Raw genomic sequence first — 19,056 nt, forward strand, 5'->3', positions numbered from 1 at the left:
TACTATGGAGTTGGGCATTATGTAAAATTTCAAACATACACATAAGTTTAAAGAAGAGTATGATGAAATAAAACTCCATGTACCCATCACCCAGCTTTAAATAGCAGCTTTTAACTGATAATTAACACCTTTTAATTTTCCTCCATTTTAAACACTCAATAACATTCCTACCTATTGTTCTGCCATGATCATGCAACAATGATTGTCCAGAAAGCAACAATGAATAACTCCTTTATAACTCCAATTTCATTTTCTCTAGTCCAGTGAAAAAGAGCTGCAATATTTACATAGAACCACACTAACAATATATGCTCATAAAAAGAGCTGTCACTTAAAATTTCCAGAATATTTACAACATTCTTCTTTGAAGTTGGTTATTAACAATTATTTTGGCCAGGCACGGTGGCTCACGCCTGTAATCCTAGCACTCTGGAAGGCTGAGGTGGGCGGATCATTTGAGCTCAGGAGTTCGAGACCAGCCTGAGCAAGAGTGAGACTCCGTCTCTACCAAAAAATAGAAAAAATTAGCCGGGCATGGTGGCACAAGCCTGTAGTCCCAGCTACTCTGGAGGCTGAGGCAGAAGGATTGCTTGAGCCCAGGAGTTTGCGGTTGCTGTGAGTTAGGCTGACATCATGGCACTCTAGCCCAGACAACACAGTGAGACTCTGTCTCAAAACAAACAAACAGGCCGGGCGCTGTGGCTCACGCCTGTAATCCTAGCTCTTGGGAGGCCGAGGCGGGCGGATTGCTCAAGGTCAGGAGTTCAAAACCAGCCTGAGCAAGAGCGAGACCCCGTCTCTACTATAAATAGAAAGAAATTAATTGGCCAACTGATATATATATAGAAAATTAGCCAGGCATGGTGGCGCATGCCTGTAGTCCCAGCTACTCGGGAGGCTGAGGCAGGAGGATCGCTTGAGCCCAGGAGTTTGAGGTTGCTGTGAGCTAGGCTGACGCCACGGCACTCACTCTAGCCTGGACAACAAAGTGAGACTCTGTCTAAAAAAAAAAAAAAAAAAAAAAACAAACAAACAAACAAAATTATTTCTCTTTGAGAATATCTTTCTAAATAAGTTATAGAAGTGACACTCAGAATGACTTAAAATTGCCAACAATATTTAAATGTTTAAATACTAATATATATTAGAGTAGTCCTAAGATGGACTATTATGGAGCCATTAAAAATAATCAAATTTTTCAAGTGACATTAAAAAACATACAAATATAAGTCAGAAAACCAATTTTAAATTTGTTAATATAAAAAACAGAAGTCAAATTATACGTACCTAGTCACACACACAAAGAAACTACTGTATTAGAAGAAAAACCTCCAAAACATTAACAGAGATTAATGCTGACTACATTTTCATTTTTATACTTTTCTATATAGATTCTAATCTTTCTGCAAGAGACATGTTTTATATTTATGATTTTATAAACAGGAATACAAAAATAGTGTATTCCTAAAAGAACTAGAGCCCACATAAATAAAGTACAGTTGACCCTTGCACAACATGGGTTTGAACTGCATGGGTCGACCTATATGCAGATTTTCTTCCACCTGTCATCCCTCAGACAGCAGGACCAATCCCTCCTCTTCTTCGTCAGCCTACTCAAAGTGAAGACGATGAGGATGAAGACCTTTATGATAATTCCTTCCATTTAATGAACAGTAAAAATATTTTCTCTTCATTACAATTTTCTTAGTAACATTTTTTTCTCTAGCTTCCTATTGTAAGAATACAGCATATAATACATATAACATACAAAATATGTGCTAATTGACTATTTCTTTTATTGGTAAGGCTTCCTTCAAGAGTAGGCTATTAGTAATTAAGTTTGGGGGGAGTCAAAAGTTATGTGGATTTTCAACTGTGCAAGCAGGGGATCACAAATCCTCATGTTGCTCAAGGATCAACTGTATATCTAAATACCCTAAAGAATAACTAGATTTCAGTTAGGGGTAAAAGTTAATGCCCTCAAGAGTTACTATCCCTAATAGGTTTACCTGTTTGCCCTCTATTACTGATGAACCGGACTGCATACCAGTTAACAACTCTACCAAGTTAATAAAATCTCTCACTGCCCTTGTAGAGCTTCCATTAAGAAAAAATCAATTCAAGGCCACCACCTAAGAATCAAAAGATTTTAACTGCTTTTCATTATATACATCAAAATTAAAGGCTGTTTTGTTCATCGAACATAGAAACAATGGGCATGATTGTACTTTACAAATATATTACTAATATGACCATGTAAATATGAAGGGGGAGAGAAAGAATTGGAGTATAATATGAACATTTAAATTATCTGTTTAACAAGTACAATTCTTAATAATAAATAAAACTTAAAATGTTAAATTAAAACTTAAAATGTTAAAATGTTTATGAGACTGAATTGTTTGAAGGTGTCACTAATCTTTATTTCCTCAGGACACAGAACAATGTCTGAAAGATCTGTGTAACTCCCTATAGTATATAAAACACTTTAACAATTATCTCATATGTTTCATATAAAATATATTATATATACACATATATGTACAGTAATATGAAATAAGCCATGTTTAAAAACATGTTTTGAATGTAACTCATAAGTTGAGGTAATAATATTTTGGTGTAGAAATATAGTAAGACTTGTTTTGACTATGTCAAAAAACACCTCTGTAGCTTTTATCTAGACTTCATATAACATGGATTTTAAGAACCATAATCAATAGGCCACTGCCCCACTTCTATATATCACTTATTCATTGAACCATCAGTTACTGAGCTTAAAAAGACAAATCAAAGGCAAATATGCTTAACAATGAGAAAACAAACCCAGGCCGAGTCAGTGGCTCATCCCTGTAATCCTAGCACTTTGGGTGGCTTGAGGCAGGAGGATCACTTGAGCCTAGGAGTTTGAGGTTACAGTAAGCTATGTATGAATGTACCACTGCACTCCAGCCTGGGTGACAGAGCAAGACCCTGTCTCCATTAAAAAAAACAACACCGGAACAACAATGATGCAATTAAAAAATGGGCCAAAGATCTGAATAGACACCTCAAGAAAAAAGATATATAGATAGCAAATGAGCATATAACAAGATGCACAACATCATGTGTCCCTAGAGAATGGCAAATTAAAACAATGAGATAACACAATATACCTATTAAAATGGGGAAAATCAGGCCAGATGCAGTGGTTCATGCCTGTAATCCTAGCACTCTGGGAGGCCAAGGTGGGTGGATTGCTCAAGGCCAGGAGTTCGAAACCAGTCTGAGCAAGAGCGAGACCCCATCTCTACTAAAAATAGAAAGAAATTAATTGGAAAAAAAATAGGGAAAATCAAAAAAACCTGATCATGCCAAATGTTGGTGAGGAAGTGGAGCAACAGGAACTTCCATTCGTTGCTCATGGGAATGCAGAATGATATAGGAACTTTAGAAGAGACTCTCGCAATTTCTTACAAAGCTAAACACAGTCTTTCTTAGCATATGAACCAGTTACCACACTCCTAGATTTTTATGCCAATTAATTGAACATTTATATACACACACACACACACACACAAAACCTGAACACAAATATTTACAGCTGCTTTGTTCATAACTGCCAAAAACTGGAAAGATCCAAGATGTCCTTCAAAAGGTGAATGAATAAACATCCATACTATCATGTCACCAAAAAGACATGGAGGAACCTTAAATACATATTGTTGAAAATAGCCAGCCTAAAAAGGCTACATCCTAGTATTATTCCAATTATGAGACATTCTCAAAAAGATAAAACTATAGAAACAGTAAAAAGATCAGTGGTTGCCAGGGGTTCAAGGGAAGATGGGTAAAGAATGAATGAGTAGAGCACAGGGGATTTTTAGGGCAGTGAAACTATTCTGTATGATACTCTAATGGTAGATACATGACATACATTTGCCAAGAGGCATAGAACTGTACAACACTAATAATGAACCCTAATGTAAACTACGGACTTTAGTTAATAATAATGTATCAATATTGGTTCATCCATATTAAATATACCACATTATACCAATATACCATCCTCAATAAATATACCACATTAATGCAATATGTTAATAACAGAAGAAACAGTAAGCTGGGAAGAGGGGGTATATAAGAATACAACGTACTAACTGCTCCACTTTCATTAAAAGGGTTTTTAAAAATTTTAATGTACAGTTGCTTGGGAGAAAAGGTAATTATCTGTTGTTATTATTAAAGTGTCAGATTCTGAAAAGAGATGGGAGGTAGTATAGTAGACAGGGAAAAGATTTAGAAAGACTTTTGCATGTTATGCTATCTATACTGTATCTTCTGAGCTATGGGAAATCATCAAATGTTTTGAGTGGCATTTAAGATCTGTGTTTAGGAAAGATGACTCTTAGTAATAACACTAAGATAGAGTGTGAGGTTTCTTGTTTGTTTTTTTTAGAGACTGGGTCTTGCTATGTTATCCAAGCTGCCTCAGCCTCCTGAGTAGCAACCGTAAGATTTAAAACAAGAGATCCAGGAAACCAGTTAGGAGGCTATTGCCATGATAGCAGCAATGGCCAGTTTTTACTGTGTACTTTTTATGTACCAGCCACTCTACCTATATTATCTCATTTAAAACTTATTATTTACTATGATTACCCCTATATTATAAATGAGAAACTAAGGCACAGAATAATTAAGCACCTCAATGTTACATGAGCAAAGACAGGAAGATAAGAAGCATGATCCCGTAAGAAACTATAAATAGTTCAGAATTATAGTGCTTTGGGTATAAAATGTTGAGTGACAAGTGATGAAACTAAGGCTACATGCAGCCAGATAGGGAAAGACCTCTATATTATGGTAACAGGGATTCCTTTTTGATAGATAAGCTACAAATACCATAAGCCTCTCCCATTTATATCTTTTTCCTACTATGAAATACCGTTTACTCACTTAACACCATTTTACGTGCCAAGCATTATGTTAGGCTCTGTTTATACAATAACAACCTAAACAGTCCTGAGCCATATCATCATGGTCCTAAGAGTCAAAGTCCATTCATTCCCTGTAAGTCTAACAAACTAATCCACCTGGGTCTAGTCAATAAGTACATTCAAGCACACCACTTAGAATTTGAGAATACTCATTCATTTACTTGTTTCCACTATATTTAATAAGAATCTCCTATGTACCAAGCACTATTTTGGGTGATAGGAATACAGCAATGACCAAAACACTGAATTAACATTCTAGATGGAGAGCAGAGAAGATAATAAACAAACATATGATATAAATTCTGATAGTGATAAATGCTATTAAAAATTAAATAGGTAAGAGAATAATGTTAGCAATGGTACTTCAATAAGGTAGTTAGGAAAGGCCTCTCTGAGGTGTGGCCTCTTGAGCAGAATCCTAAAAAAAGCAAAAGAGTGAATGCTATGCAGGTTTAGGGGAAAATGTTCCCGGCTTCGGGAAAATTAAGTGCATGTGTATGCACATCTGTAGTTTGAAAATGCTTATGTTCCCATTCATTAAAAACTCTTCCAGGTAGAGCTGGGATTCTATGTTATACATCCTTTCATTCAACAAGTATCTGTTTTCTTCGTCTACTTTATACACGGCACAATAAGAAAGCAATCATTAGAAGGAAAAGGGAAGGTTTTAATAACAGTCTAAAAACTGAATATAAGTAGAGAAAATATTATAGGAAGAATGCTATCTTTCTCCATCTCCTTCTCTGCCTCCCTCCCTGTCTTTCTGTCTCTTAACTCTTGTACACGCACACAACACACAGATAATAAGAGCACCTGGCCATTCACTCGTGCTAAGGAGATTTGTGCTTGTTAGTATTTACCAAGTTTTCTTAGGATGGCCTTAGAATAAATGCTCATTATTTCTTGTAATTAGGACGCTGCCCAGTTGCATAAAGAGGCTCTCAGCAAGGAACAGTAAGACTCATTTTAAGCTCACAAAAGGGTAGATGTAAAAAACACATAAAATTTTAACGTTGGTTAGTGCTCTTGGAGATCACATAAAGAGAAGGAAAATGAAGGCCAAAAAAGTATTTGTTCACCATCTGATAGCTAATTTCGTCACATATTATACTGCTTATCTCACAGAATGTAGGAATCATAGAAAGCAATGCGTTTAAATTTTGACCGTATTCCCGGTAGGGTATCTTCACCAGAGACTGCTGGAGCCAGAGGAAGAACCTAACTGGGCTGACCAAGCCAGGCGAAATGTAATAAATGCCTAGGTTAGAGCACAGGGATCCTGCCTACGGGCCTGAGAAAGAGGGCCAAAGCCAGGCCAGAAGAAAGGGAGGCTGTCGGGTCCGAGGCTTTAGGGCAGGACACACAATCAGGTCGTTACTTCAGGGTCTTACCTTCACTGAGGTTCCTACCCGACAGGTTTAACTGGCCGCTCTTCCTCGCTGCCTTTAACAGCCCCTGGGGTACGGAGGTACAGCAGTCTCTCCCATCAGGTTTGAAACCCGCACGGGGATCCCTGCCGGCTACTCCCCTCAGGCGCGACATGTTCAAACCCCTCCGCCCAAAAGTAGCAGTCGAGCCCGTGACGCCCAAAGGTGGCGCCGCTGAGCCGCCCCGCCCCTTTCGCGAGCGCGCTGGGCTAGAGGCCCCACGCTGGGCCTTCACCCTCTGCGGCGCGGTGCTGATGTCGTCACCGTCAGCGCCTGGGGCTGGAGGACACAGGAGCCCGTTCCGTTGCCGGTGCTGGCCTAGCGTCCTGGAATTACTTCGCTCGAGTAAGTGCGTTTAACGAACTTGAGGGGCGTTCGAGTTTATCGTTTGCATTATTACTGCCATGCCAACCCTCTCCTTTGTATTTCTGCTGTGGCGAGGGTGTCAGGAGAGGATAACCCTCTCTTCTCCCCACTCCTAGTCTGAACGTGGGCCTTAACTAAAACTTGAGACCTGGGCGCGGTCTGCAATCTCCCTGGACCCCAGCCTGTGTTTGTCGCTTGTGGTGGTGGCGCCAGACCTCCGGCGTACGGAGTGAAATAGATTTTTTGTTCTTCGGGCCTGTTCTCTGACACCGTTCCCCTTGTTGTATTGAGATTATAGTCCAGCACAGTAGGTAATGTGAAATGGAAGGAATGGCATCATAGAAGAAAAAGAAAAGCTTAAAATTTAAGAATTGTTCTGTCCACGGAAACAGTTTAGGGAGACAAGTAGTGACGCAAACTTTGGTGTGGCACAAACAGCTTAGACTTTGAAGCCCTAAAAGTGCAAGTTGGAATCCCAGCTGCTGCTTTGCAAACTATGTAACTTTAGTCACTTTACTCGACCACTTCTAAAGCTCATCCTTTTCCATTACTTTCGGGATAATAATTACTACCACTGAAGCTTCTTGAAATAATTAAGTGAAGATAAAAGCTTAAATCTTGAGCTCTTGGTGAGAGAAAGGACTCGAATTCAGAATTGCAAATGAAAATTTTGTTAAATAAATCGGTGTTTCCTGGGAAATTAAATTTTCCATTCAAAATGTATACAGCTTCTTGATTTATGCAACAATTATTAAGAACTAATGTGGCAGACTGGGTGTGGTGGCTCACGCCTATAATCCTAGCACTCTGGGAGGCCAAGGCAGGAGGATCACTAGAACTCAGGAGTTTGAGCCCAACCTGAGCAAGAGCGAGACCCATCTCTACAAAAAAAAAAAAAAAAAAAAAAGTTAGAAAGAAATTAGCTGGGCAACTAAAAATAGAAAAAATTAGCCGAGCATGGTGGCACATGCCTGTAGTGCCAGCTACTCGGGAGGCTGAGGCAGGAGAATGGCTTGAGCCCAGAAGTTTGAGGTTGCTGTGAGCTAGCTAGGCTGATGCCATGGCACTCTAGCCTGGGCAACAGACCAAGACTCTGTCTCAGAAAAAAAATTAATCTTTCATGCCATGTACCGTCCTGGATGCTTGACTTTTTTCTTTTACCTGAAGTAATTTCATTTTAAAAGCATATGCCGGGGAATATCCTTCTAACAGCCATCAAGTCTACAGGGGATCGGTAGCATAGTTGAAAGGTAGGATGACAGCCCTCTGACAGATTCTGCATCCTACAGTTTTACCTTAGTCCAGGTTCTTGCTACCTGTAAAATTCAGTTTTTAACACCCTATCCTTTTTTTTCTTTGTAGTTCTGTAGAGAGTCCTTTACTGTAAACGAAAAACAGAAAGATATACCAGTAGTTATCCTACTAAGCCAAGAAAGAGCGGGTTTTAAAGCAAAAGGACCCTTGCAAAGCTTTTGCAAGATCATTAATCAGCTTGTCTTGACAAGAATCACAGTAGCTACCTTATTGAGCCCTTATTAAGTGCCAGGCTCAGTGCTAATACCTCTGTTTGCTATTAATTATTTAACACAATAACCAATTTTGCTGATGAAGAAATTGATGCTAAAAGGGGCTAAGAAACTTACCCCAGGTCACACGTTTCTGTAAGCGACATCACCAGGAATTTGAACCTAAATCTGTCTCCAAAACCTTGTTATCCACCATGACTTGACTAGTAGCTTTTCATAATTTCCAACTTGCTTTTTTCAAATCCTGGAATCAAGAGACACTTTAAATGTTTTAAAGAGATTTATTTATTAGAGAACAACCTTTTCTCTTTTGTAGGGAGTAACAGCCTACCTTTAGAGAATGAATTGCTCAAGTTAAAATTTTTTGGTAGCTGCCCCTGACCCTACAATAGATCTTTAGCTCAACTTCTTAAAAACACACAGCAAAGTATAAATTTTTCATTCATTTATTCCTGAAGTTAAATATTTCATTATTGACATTTAATGATATTATGTTAAAACATTGTTCCATTTTGTAAAAGAGAAGTATATGTTTAATGGCAAAGTAATTCTGAGAAATCCAAGTGTCCTTACATACTTGTGGTAAACTTCAATAGATATAAACTGATGTATGTAAAACATTTACTAGTATATAGCTACAGTACAAAATGTATTGTACTTATGTCACAAGTGCAGATTAGGTGAGCGACAGTTAAGAGTGACAGTACAATTGGGAAAATTACATATTTTATCTCAAATTTAATAGAAACTGAAACACTTAGCTAAATGACTTAAATTGAGCTTCATGAAAAAGCAAGTGTATTTATATATAATTATATTGAATTAGCTTTTTATTTCAATTGTATTACTTTAAGAAGAATGCATTAAAGACAAGCAAAAACCCTAACCCTTTTTCAACATGGGCATTTAGGTCAAAGTATTTCCTTTTTTAAAAAATGGACTTTATATATACAGCATTAAAATAATATGAAATGGATGTCACCTGTCAGAACTGGAGACTACTGCACCAGCTTCCTTTTGCAACAGAATTATGTCCATTTTATTTAAGTAGAGGAAGGTTTTCCTATTCAAGTTTCTTTGTTAAATGAAAAAGAAAGTTAAGAAACCAAACATATGTTAAGCGTAAGAATTATATTGGCCAAAGAGTGCTCTTCTGTTTCATCATGGAAAGTAAGACTATTAACAAGTATAGAGCAGCTTGTCTTTACCATTAAAATTTAACAAGATACTTTCACATGTGGCTGTATTACTCTTATGAACATTGCTACATGTTAGATTTTTTTCAAAAGAGAAAGGTACAATTGATATGATGGATTACTGAAGTAACAAATTATAATAAAGTGGAGTTAGTTTGTGCAGGTTTTTCAAGCACATTTGTTGAAAAAACAATCAAGTATGAGCAAAGTGTCTTTGCAGACATTTCTAGGAAGTTTCTTTTTGTGTAATGTAACAGATTTAGGCTATTTTGAATCAGTATTATGATATCTTTTAAAATATTGCCTTGTCTGTGAGAGCTGCTGCCTTATGGTAAAAGTTATTTATTGAGAGAACATTTTAGTTTTCTTTAAAAATTTTAATTTGCAGTTTCACATTTGTTTTCCTTTCAGGCCTGTAACTGCCAACTTTTAAAAGTAGCTGGTAGAAAAAATTCTTTACTATTTCTTTGAAGGAGATACATATTTTATTCATAGTTTCAAATGTGGCTTTGAATTGTATCATGTTATTATTGGAGTTATATGTGGTAATTTTTTCTGATGGAAAGAAAAATTACCATTTTATTTCTGATGCGTTTTCTTTTGGATTATACATTTCTATTTTCTTTGTGTGTTCCCTCTGCTTCTCTTCATATTTTTGAATCATGAAGCAGTTAGCTTGGGTTTAATATTTGATTCTAATGTTCAGTCTTGTATTTCTCTCTACTTTCAATACAAAAAACAATTTCACCCCTCAGATTTAGGAAAATAACATTTATATTTTCCTCTTATAAAAAGGCTTTTTACATGTTAGTGTTTTTCATTTGAAGAAAAGTGGAAAAACTAGCAAAAAAATTTATCAAAAATGCTTTTATTCTATTTTTTGTTTTATTTTCTTTCTATTGAAAAAAAATAAACTGAAACAAGGGTGGTGTTAAACTAACCTTGCTTGTGTCATTTTTTAAAAAGCACTGTGGCATTGAGATTTGTTGGTTCTTCTAAAATCAGCTGGAAATGTTTCCTACTTTTACCAGTGATTATTACTCCTAACCTTTAATACCTAATGCAATATTCTTGCACTTTTTTCCAAGATTAATATGTTCTCTGACTTAAGGTCTCAGTTTTAATCTTTATTGTGTTTTATGATTTTTTTTTTTTTTGCTTTAAATTAGCAAAGTAATATAGAGAGAAAAGTTAGGGTACCAAACCCCAGAACATTTCTTACAGTGTCTTTCTATCTTTATATTAACACAAACAAATCACTACCAAGTAAGTCTGTTTAAGAATCATTTTTAATCAAAATCCACTCTTTTAAAATTTGGCTTTTATATCATTCCCCGCAAACATTTTTGTTCAATAAGATTCAGCTTGCAACTTCATTTACTTTAAAAAGGAAGGAGAAAATGTTTATAAATGGTAAGTATTGTTCTGTATGAGCAGAGCTCCCCTACAGTTTTAATAAGACACAATATGGTCCCTGAGACTTTATCCTTATTGTCAATTTCACATGATAAGAGGAAAAATATGAATAATGTGGTAGTTTGTTGAAATCACAATCAATAGATTGGTAGTTTATAATATGATACTCAGACTTCTAGATTGCATATTTATACTCACAATTGCCATTTGATAAATGCCAATTTAACTATCAGAATACCTTCAAGACTGCCCACAATTCTTTTTCTACTTGAGCTTTTTCCCCTATCCTTTAAAATATCACAGTTATGTATACCTAAATAATTGCAAAGTATCCATCATTGGGGTATTGAAATACTAGTGGACATTTAAATAGTTGGTACCTACAATTCAAATCTGTGAACCCAGTCTTCATCATTCTAGAGGTACGTGTTTTTCACTCAACACTAAATTTATCAACCATTAATACAACTTTGTTTATTTACCATCTTAGAGTTGTTGACCTTTTTGCTTTTCTTTTAACTCATTTCCTAGAAATATTACCTCTGTACCATCTCCTCCCTTCCTCAAAATAATTACTTGATCTGTGTCTCCAAGTGTTTTAGACCAGTGCTCCCCAACCTTTTTCAAACCAGGACGGGTGTCATGGAAGACAGTTTTTCCACTGGGGAGGCAGGAGGCTTAGGCCTTGATGTGATGGGGTGTGGCTGTAAATACAGATGAAGCTTCACTCACTTGCCTTCTGCTCACTTCCTGCTGTGAGACCTGGTTCCTAAGTCTCATGGAAGACAATTTTTCCACAGATAGTACCAGGCCACAGCCCAGGAGGTTGGGGACCAAAATTTTAGAATTCAACCTGGGCTATTTATGGCTTGAAACCAACTACAGTTCATAGTTTCAAGTGACTGGGGTGCCTATTGGGGAAAAAACATATGGCCTTACTATGCTTTTATCTGTCACTTGTTAGGAATTCAGATTGTATCATGTACTTAGTTGTATTTTGCTCTTTTTTAAAAAAATTTATGCTTTTGTCATTTAATAGTTTGTTTTGACCCACATCACAGTACTTTTAACACATTGCCACACGAGAAAAAAATTTTTTTCCTTGGGGCCACTGTGTTTTATTACAAAAATAGAATAAAAATTTCAAAAACAAAATGATCCTTTCTAATTTAATGAAAAATTTGTTATTTTTTATTATTTTCTTTGTTTTTTAATGAAAACTTGAAAATTAGTAATGTAAAAAGTAATGTGAAAACTTGAAAAATAGTTCATAAGAGTGAAGTGTTTTGACCTGTAGGCTTAAGTATAATTTAAAGATAAACATAAATAGAAAAACAAAATTTATTGACTTTTCTATTCATTGAATCCTCATGTTTAGAATTAAATTATCTATATTAATTGTGACAATAAGAACATCAACACAATTTTCATGAATCAACTTCAGGGTTTTGCTCAGGGAGCCATCCATCCCATAACATGTATGCTACAGCATGACAACATGAGTTGCCTGCACACCAGGCTCCCAAGGTAAAGGAAACGTGTGAGTTATATATGCTTCACAAGGCCCCGGGCTCAAAACTAGCATGGGTTAAATACAATTCACATGTCAGTTAATGTGTTAATATTAATCAAGGATGCTTACAATTGTTTGTGTCTTTTGCAAATAAGAATAGTACTCTTCCTCTTAGAATGTAGAAAAGTAATTGAAGGCTTCCTAGAAAGAGTTTTCCATGGAAACATTTGTGTCTCTTTTTTTTAAGATAATCTTGCTCTCTTGCCCCAGCCAGAGTGCAGTGTTGTCATCATAGCTCACTGCAACCTCAAACTTCTAGGCTTAAGCGATCCTCCTGTCTCAGCCTCTTGAGTAGCTGGGACTACAGGCGTGTGCCACAATGCCTGGCTAATTTTTCTATTTTTAGTAGAGACAGGGTCTTGCTTTTGCTCAGGCTCATATCAAACTTCTGAGCTGAAGGGATCCTCCCAGCTCAGCCTCCAAGAGTGCTAGGATTATAGGCGTGGGCTACCATGCCTGGCCAACGTTTATGTCCTAATCAAAAATGGAATGTTTTGCTTAGCGATCATCTATCTGTGCATGGTATTTGGTTATGTACTCCTTTAAGATCAAAATGATTATTAAAATTTGAAATCTCATATTGGTGTTATGTTTGCATTGCAGCAACCTCTTAAAGGAGAGAGGGCATCTAATAATAGTATAATTCATATCTTTACTATAACAACCATTTACAAAGTATTTTCATATCAATTTAATTTTGACAATAACTCTGTGAGGTAAGACAAGTATTATTTATTGTTATTCATCCATTGATAAGAAATTGGAGAGTCGGAAACTGACATTCCTGTGATGGTATTTAACATTTGTTACATGCCTGTGTGCTGGGTGCTCTGCTGAGTGCTTCATATCCATAATATTTCTAATCTTAGAAACTTCAAATGGTGTCATTATCCCCATTTTAAGTATTTATTGCTATATAATAATTTTTTAACATGCTACAAAAAGCCCTATGTTAACATGTGAAATCTAAAATAAGAAATTTCTAATCGCTTCTCAGGCTTTTGGCTAAGATCAAGTGTAGTATCTGTTCTTATCAGTGTAAAATAAGAAACTTCTCACTATGGAAATTAACTCTTCTAAGTCATAATCTTTCATGTAAGTGACAAAATAGAATTAGTCTAGGGTACTAGCCTAAAAAAGAATAATGGTGTAAAATGGAGCCCAGTTGAAGGTAACCATTTATTTTTCAAAATGAAAGGCTTTTATCAAATAATAGAGAGCTGAGACTAATCATTATCATTCCCATTTTATAAGTTTAATTTTTTCTGGATTTATTATGATGAATGGTAGAAATACAGTATATGGTTTTGTTTTATCATTGCAGCCTGCTCCACTGTTACTTGCTTTAAGCAAGTTGTGTAAGTTTTCTAAGCCTTAATTTCTTCATTTGTAGAGTAGGCATTATAATAGTAATTAATCTTTTCTAAGCATTTGTATTAGCATTCTCATTCATCCTTATTACTACAACCCCAGTGAGGTGAGCATTATTATTATCCCCTTAATTCACATAAGAAAACTGAAGCAAAAAGTAATGGGCTAAAGGTCACACAATTATCTTAATTGGTAGTAAGGCCCCCTTTGGGTTGACTTTAGGGTCTGCATTATTAATCACTCTAGCACCTTTTAAGTGTTATAAGGATTAAATGCCATATTAAATGCATTCAGTTAATGAAATTCAGTCTTACTAGTGAGTTGGAGTACACTTTTAATTTTTGCATTTCTTTAAGTCTTTAAAAATAAGTTTTTTTCATGAAGAGAAAGTTAATTTTACCACATAGGGAAAAAAAGTTAAAGGTCAAATGGTACAAATGTTTAATTCTTTGATTAAGAAAAACTAATCATGGCCGGGCGCGGTGGCTCACGCCTGTAATCCTAGCTCTCTGGGAGGCCAAGGCGGGCGGATTGCTCGAGGTCGGGAGTTCAAAACCAGCCTGAGCAAGAGCGAGACCCCATCTCTACTATAAATAGAAAGAAACTAATTGGCCAACTAATATATATAGAAAAAATTAGCCGGGCATGGTGGCGCATGCCTGTAGTCCCAGCTACTTGGGAGGCTGAGACAGAAGGATCGCTTGAGCCCAGGAGTCTGAGGTTGCTGTGAGCTAGGCTGACGCCACGGCACTCACTCTAGCCTAGCCTAGGCAACAAAGTGAGACTCTGTCTCAAAAAAAAAAAAAAAAAAAGAAAAACTAATCCTAAAATACTTCAAACTGTTTACTTAAAGATGCATATAACTCTATTGGATGTTTTTTCCACTGGATTTTTAGATTTTTTTAAAAGATTGTGAAGCATTCCTTCCAATGGCCTTTTCTCAATTGAGACTCCAAAAGAATCTTATATAACATAAAAAATAGTATTAATAGTCAATGCCTGGAACTTCCATAGCCAAATGTTTCTTTTGATCTGATTCAATCAAAAATACAAGCAAATCTATATAAATAAATAGACTGTGATTTTCCAAGTGATACATATGCACTATAGCTGAGAATACTGTGCACTATGGATGTAGGGAACAGTATCTTAATGCTCAGACTATTACTTTTTTCTTTTATCTTAATCATAAAGACAAAGCTGTGAAAAATGGGCACATACAGATTTTTGCCCACAATTACAGGATGTTCACAGGCCCTGCTCTGCCAATTTAAAAATAGATGTAGAATCCCTGTCATTTGTGGACAATATAGATTAAACCATATGAAACAAGTATTTGGAAATAAACTTAGGTAGATTTTTTTCTGTCCTGGTGTATATGTGTGTCCATGTGTTTGTATCTCTTTGCTAGCTCATCCTTTATCTTCTCCCCTTCATTTACAAGAGGAAGAAGAAAAGGGAGCATGGGATTTACAATTTTGATTTTCAACTAAACATTAATATCAATAGAATTATCTAAGTTTATAGAATTAGAAATAGGATAGAAATACAATTCTCTAACTCACAGAATTAGAAATTAAAAGTGATCTGCAGATAATTTTTTAAAAATTTATGGATTTGTAAGCAGCAATTCATTTCCTAGGATTTTTTTGTTTTTGTTTTTTAAGAGTCTGGGTCGCACTCTGTTGCCCAGGCTGGCCGAATCATAGCACACTGTCATCTCAAAGTCCTGAGCTCAAGTAATCCTCCCACTTTAACCACTGAAGTAGCTAGGACTACTAAGTTGCCCAGACTGGTCTTGAACTCCTGGCCTCAAGTGATCCTCCCACCTCAGCCTCCGAAAGTGCTGGAATCACAGGCTTGAGCCACCATTCCCGGCCTTCCTTATGTTTTTCATATTGCTTTCTATAGCTGTGGGGGGTTGGGGGGAGGATTATAGCCAAATACTTTGAGAGTTTACTGCAACTAAATTCCCCTCTAAATCTAGCAAATACATTGCTGTCTTCATTTACCAAGTCTTTGCTGCATGCATATCCTTATGTACACACCCTAGTAATAAGCTACCTTTCTTAGGTGAGCAGATTATATGAGGCATTTGTTAAGTTTCTAACACATAGGCCATATGCATTAAGTGTTTGTAAGATGCTGGCTTTGTTCCAGTATAATCCTGTAGGGCATCAGAAACACAAAGATTGATACCTTCCCAGTCCTCAGAAAGTTTATTTGCTTGGAATTGAGGGGGAAAGGCCTTTTTAACACTAATTTGGTAAAAGGCCTATTGTGCAGATTTGCAAAATTGTGTTAATGGGGAGGACTCCAGTCTTTTCCATTAGTGTGAACAAAGGTGGCTGTAGAAATGAAAGTGACTTAACATATCCAACTGAGAACATGGTATCCAGCAAGTAGAGTGAATTGTGCATACCTGTGTCTATTCTCTTTTATCTGAAGAACTTCTGTCTAAGTACAAATATTTTTTTAGAAGCCTGAGACTGGAAAGAACTAAACCTTGTTTGTTAAGACTGTGGTCCCCAATCCCTGGGTCCACAGCCTGTTAAGAACCGGGCTGCGTCAAACACCTGAACTCCACCTCAGGATGGGTGAGCGAAGCTTCATCTGTATTTACAGCTGTTCTCCGTGGCTGGCATCACCACCTGACCTCTGCCTCCACCACCACTGCCCACCCCCTGTGGAAAAATTGTCTTCCATGAAACCAGTTCCTGGTGCAAAAAGGTTGGGGACCTCTGCATTATGACAAAGAGGATGGGTACTATTTTCAGGATTTGTATAAAGCATCGTTGTCATATTCTGTGAGATACTTTCCTGCCAATATCAAGCACTAGTTCTTTAATTTTTTTCAGTGTGGTAATGGCTGTGGCTCTTCAGAGTATTATGGGGAGCCTGTTAATTATTTCCTATGTTTTGAAAGCCTGTGAGAAATCATGCACTTTCCCATAATATGACTATATAGACCAAAATGACAGGTTATTTTTTGCTCTGGATTAGAAATAGCATCAAGTCTTAGTAAAACTGATAATATTTATGTTTAAATATAACTGGAAGCCTTCCCTAACATACCTCCAAAGGTAAGCTAAGTGATCCTTCTCTGTGTGTACTTTCACTTCACTTTCTATGTGACAGGATTTCTTTATAAGTCTCTCTGAAATATAAACTGGCAAGCATTCATTCAACATAGAGTGGTCTTACTTTTCTTGAAAGCTTCAAACTTGTTCTTCTCCTTAGGGCCTTTCTGATTTATTTCCTCTGTCTGGAATGCTCTTCTCCCAGAAATTCAAATGGCTTGCTTCCTCCTTTTACTAAGGTCTCAGCAGATAACACCATCTCCCCCAGCTCCTATCCCATTTTTTCTCATCACAACACATTACTTCTTATATCTGTATCTTTGTTTTTTGAGAGTTTGCCATACTAGACCTGAAGTTTTATGAGATCAGAGACGTTGACTTCCATTTCCCTGATATATTTCTAACAGGAAAATCCTTAGAACATAATTAGGCACATAATATTTGAAGACATTTGTGAAGTTTCTGACTGCCTCTTAAGATATGGGAGATACAGTGAATGAGACAGGCATTATCTATAGTCTTGTTTAATTGAGAGCCTAAAGAAATCTAAAGTGATTTAAAACTAGTATAGATTTGGCTGCATTTGTTATTTGCTTTGATATATTTGTCATTTGCCTTTATGCGTATATTTTATTTCTATGAGAAACAGACAATAATGTAAGGTAGTTAATTATTTAATCTATTTATTAGACCTACAAGGAACTCAAAATTATTATTCAACTCCTCATTTGACTGACAAGGAAACTAAGATAGATTCTTAGAAGTGAAGTGAAATTTCCTCGTATCACATGCTTAATAACAGGGCTAGTATTTTAAGCCAGTCTTCTGACTTTTAAGTTCAATATTACTTTTAGCCACTAGATGATATGAAAATAAAATATTAAAAACTCCTCTTTATTTAAATAAAGTTCTTTTTTGCCACTTTGTTTCTCCATATCAAAGCATCATCTTTTTGTATGTTCAGTAAGTTGTTATTCATAAATTTGGCTTCTGGTGGTTTAAAGGATTGTATCACAGAACTACCTTTTTCTTTAGTTTGATTCTGTAATTTTAATTATGAAATATGTCAAACACACAGAAAAGTATAGAATAATATAAAGGATTTCTGTGTACCCACCGCAGAGAATAAATTAACATTCATGAAAAAAAGAAATCAGGCATGAACCCTCCCATCGTTATTTTTCCCTTTATCTTTGAACGTTGTAGCATGCTTGGAATATAGTAGGTTCTCCTAATAAGTATTGAACTGTTTAGAATCTGTAATTGGCTGTTATGTTGTCTCAAAATGAGAAAATAAGTCACCAGACAATCTTTGTATCCACAGGTACACATTTTTCAGTGACATGCAATAAGTTATACAGTTGACCTCCATATCAGCAGATTCTGCATCCTCGGATTTAACTCCCATCAAAATATTTGAAAACAATTTTTAATAAAGCACAGCAATAAGAATAATAGAAATTTTAGAAATAATACAGTATAACAACTATTTACATAGCATTTACATTATATTAGGTATTACAGGTTGAATGTCCCTAATCCAAAAATCCGAAATGCTCCAAAATCTCAAACTTTTTGAGCACCAGTGTGACACTCACAGTAAATGCTCTTTGGAGTATTTCAGATTTCAGATTTTTGTATTAGGAGCACTTCTGATTGCAAGCATTTCAGATAAGAGATACTCAACCTGTATAAGTAATCTAGAAATGTTTCAAAGTGTACAAGAGGATGTGCTTCGGATACAGGCAAATACAGTTGTCCCTAGAGGTATTCATTGGGGATTGGTTCCTGGACCAGCAGATACCAAAATCCCCGGATGCTCAAATTCTTTATATAAAATGGTATAGTATTTGCATATTATATGTGCACATTCTCCCATATACTCTAAAACATTGGTCCCCAACCTTTTTAGCACCAGGGACCAGTTTTCATGGAAGACAATTTTTCCACAGATGGGGGAGGGTGGGTAAGGGAGGAGGTGCAAGGGGGTGCTCTGTGGCCGGGTCCATAACAGGCTGAGGACTGGAACTAGTCCGTGGGGACTGCAGCTTTTTAACATCTCTAGATTCCTTATAATAGCTAATACAATGTAAAATAGTTGTTATGCCATATTGTTTAGGAAATAATA

The 19,056-nt window shown here is 36.3% G+C and overlaps 2 protein-coding genes and 1 pseudogene across 10 annotated transcripts in view; 2 read left to right on the plus strand and 1 right to left on the minus strand.

Annotated features, from left to right (window-relative positions):
- LRRC40 (leucine rich repeat containing 40) overlaps window positions 1-6,561 on the minus strand; it is a 58,404-nt gene extending 51,843 nt beyond the window's left edge. For 2 of the 3 annotated variants that reach the window (XM_012787962.3, XM_020288895.2), the window contains exon 1: window positions 6,365-6,560. In XM_012787962.3, coding sequence (XP_012643416.1) covers window positions 6,365-6,515 — 151 coding nt within the window. In that variant the 5' untranslated portion in view covers window positions 6,516-6,560. Of the gene's footprint in view, window positions 1-6,364 lie in introns of all 3 variants that reach the window. The other variant, XM_020288903.2, reaches the window with a different exon arrangement.
- A 79-nt stretch (window positions 6,562-6,640) lies between these two features.
- SRSF11 (serine and arginine rich splicing factor 11) overlaps window positions 6,641-19,056 on the plus strand; it is a 44,003-nt gene continuing 31,587 nt past the window's right edge. For 3 of the 7 annotated variants that reach the window (XM_012787964.2, XM_075999343.1, XM_012787969.2), the window contains exon 1: window positions 6,642-6,745. The gene's annotated coding sequence lies outside the window, so the exon portion shown is untranslated. Of the gene's footprint in view, window positions 6,746-19,056 lie in introns of all 7 variants that reach the window. The other 4 variants (XM_012787968.2, XM_075999347.1, XM_075999340.1 and 1 more) reach the window with 3 other exon arrangements.
- On the plus strand, window positions 13,463-13,569 carry LOC142869633 (uncharacterized; annotated as a pseudogene).

This window comes from Microcebus murinus, chromosome 2 (assembly GCF_040939455.1).
Source record: "Microcebus murinus isolate Inina chromosome 2, M.murinus_Inina_mat1.0, whole genome shotgun sequence".
Taxonomy (NCBI): domain Eukaryota; kingdom Metazoa; phylum Chordata; class Mammalia; order Primates; family Cheirogaleidae; genus Microcebus; species Microcebus murinus.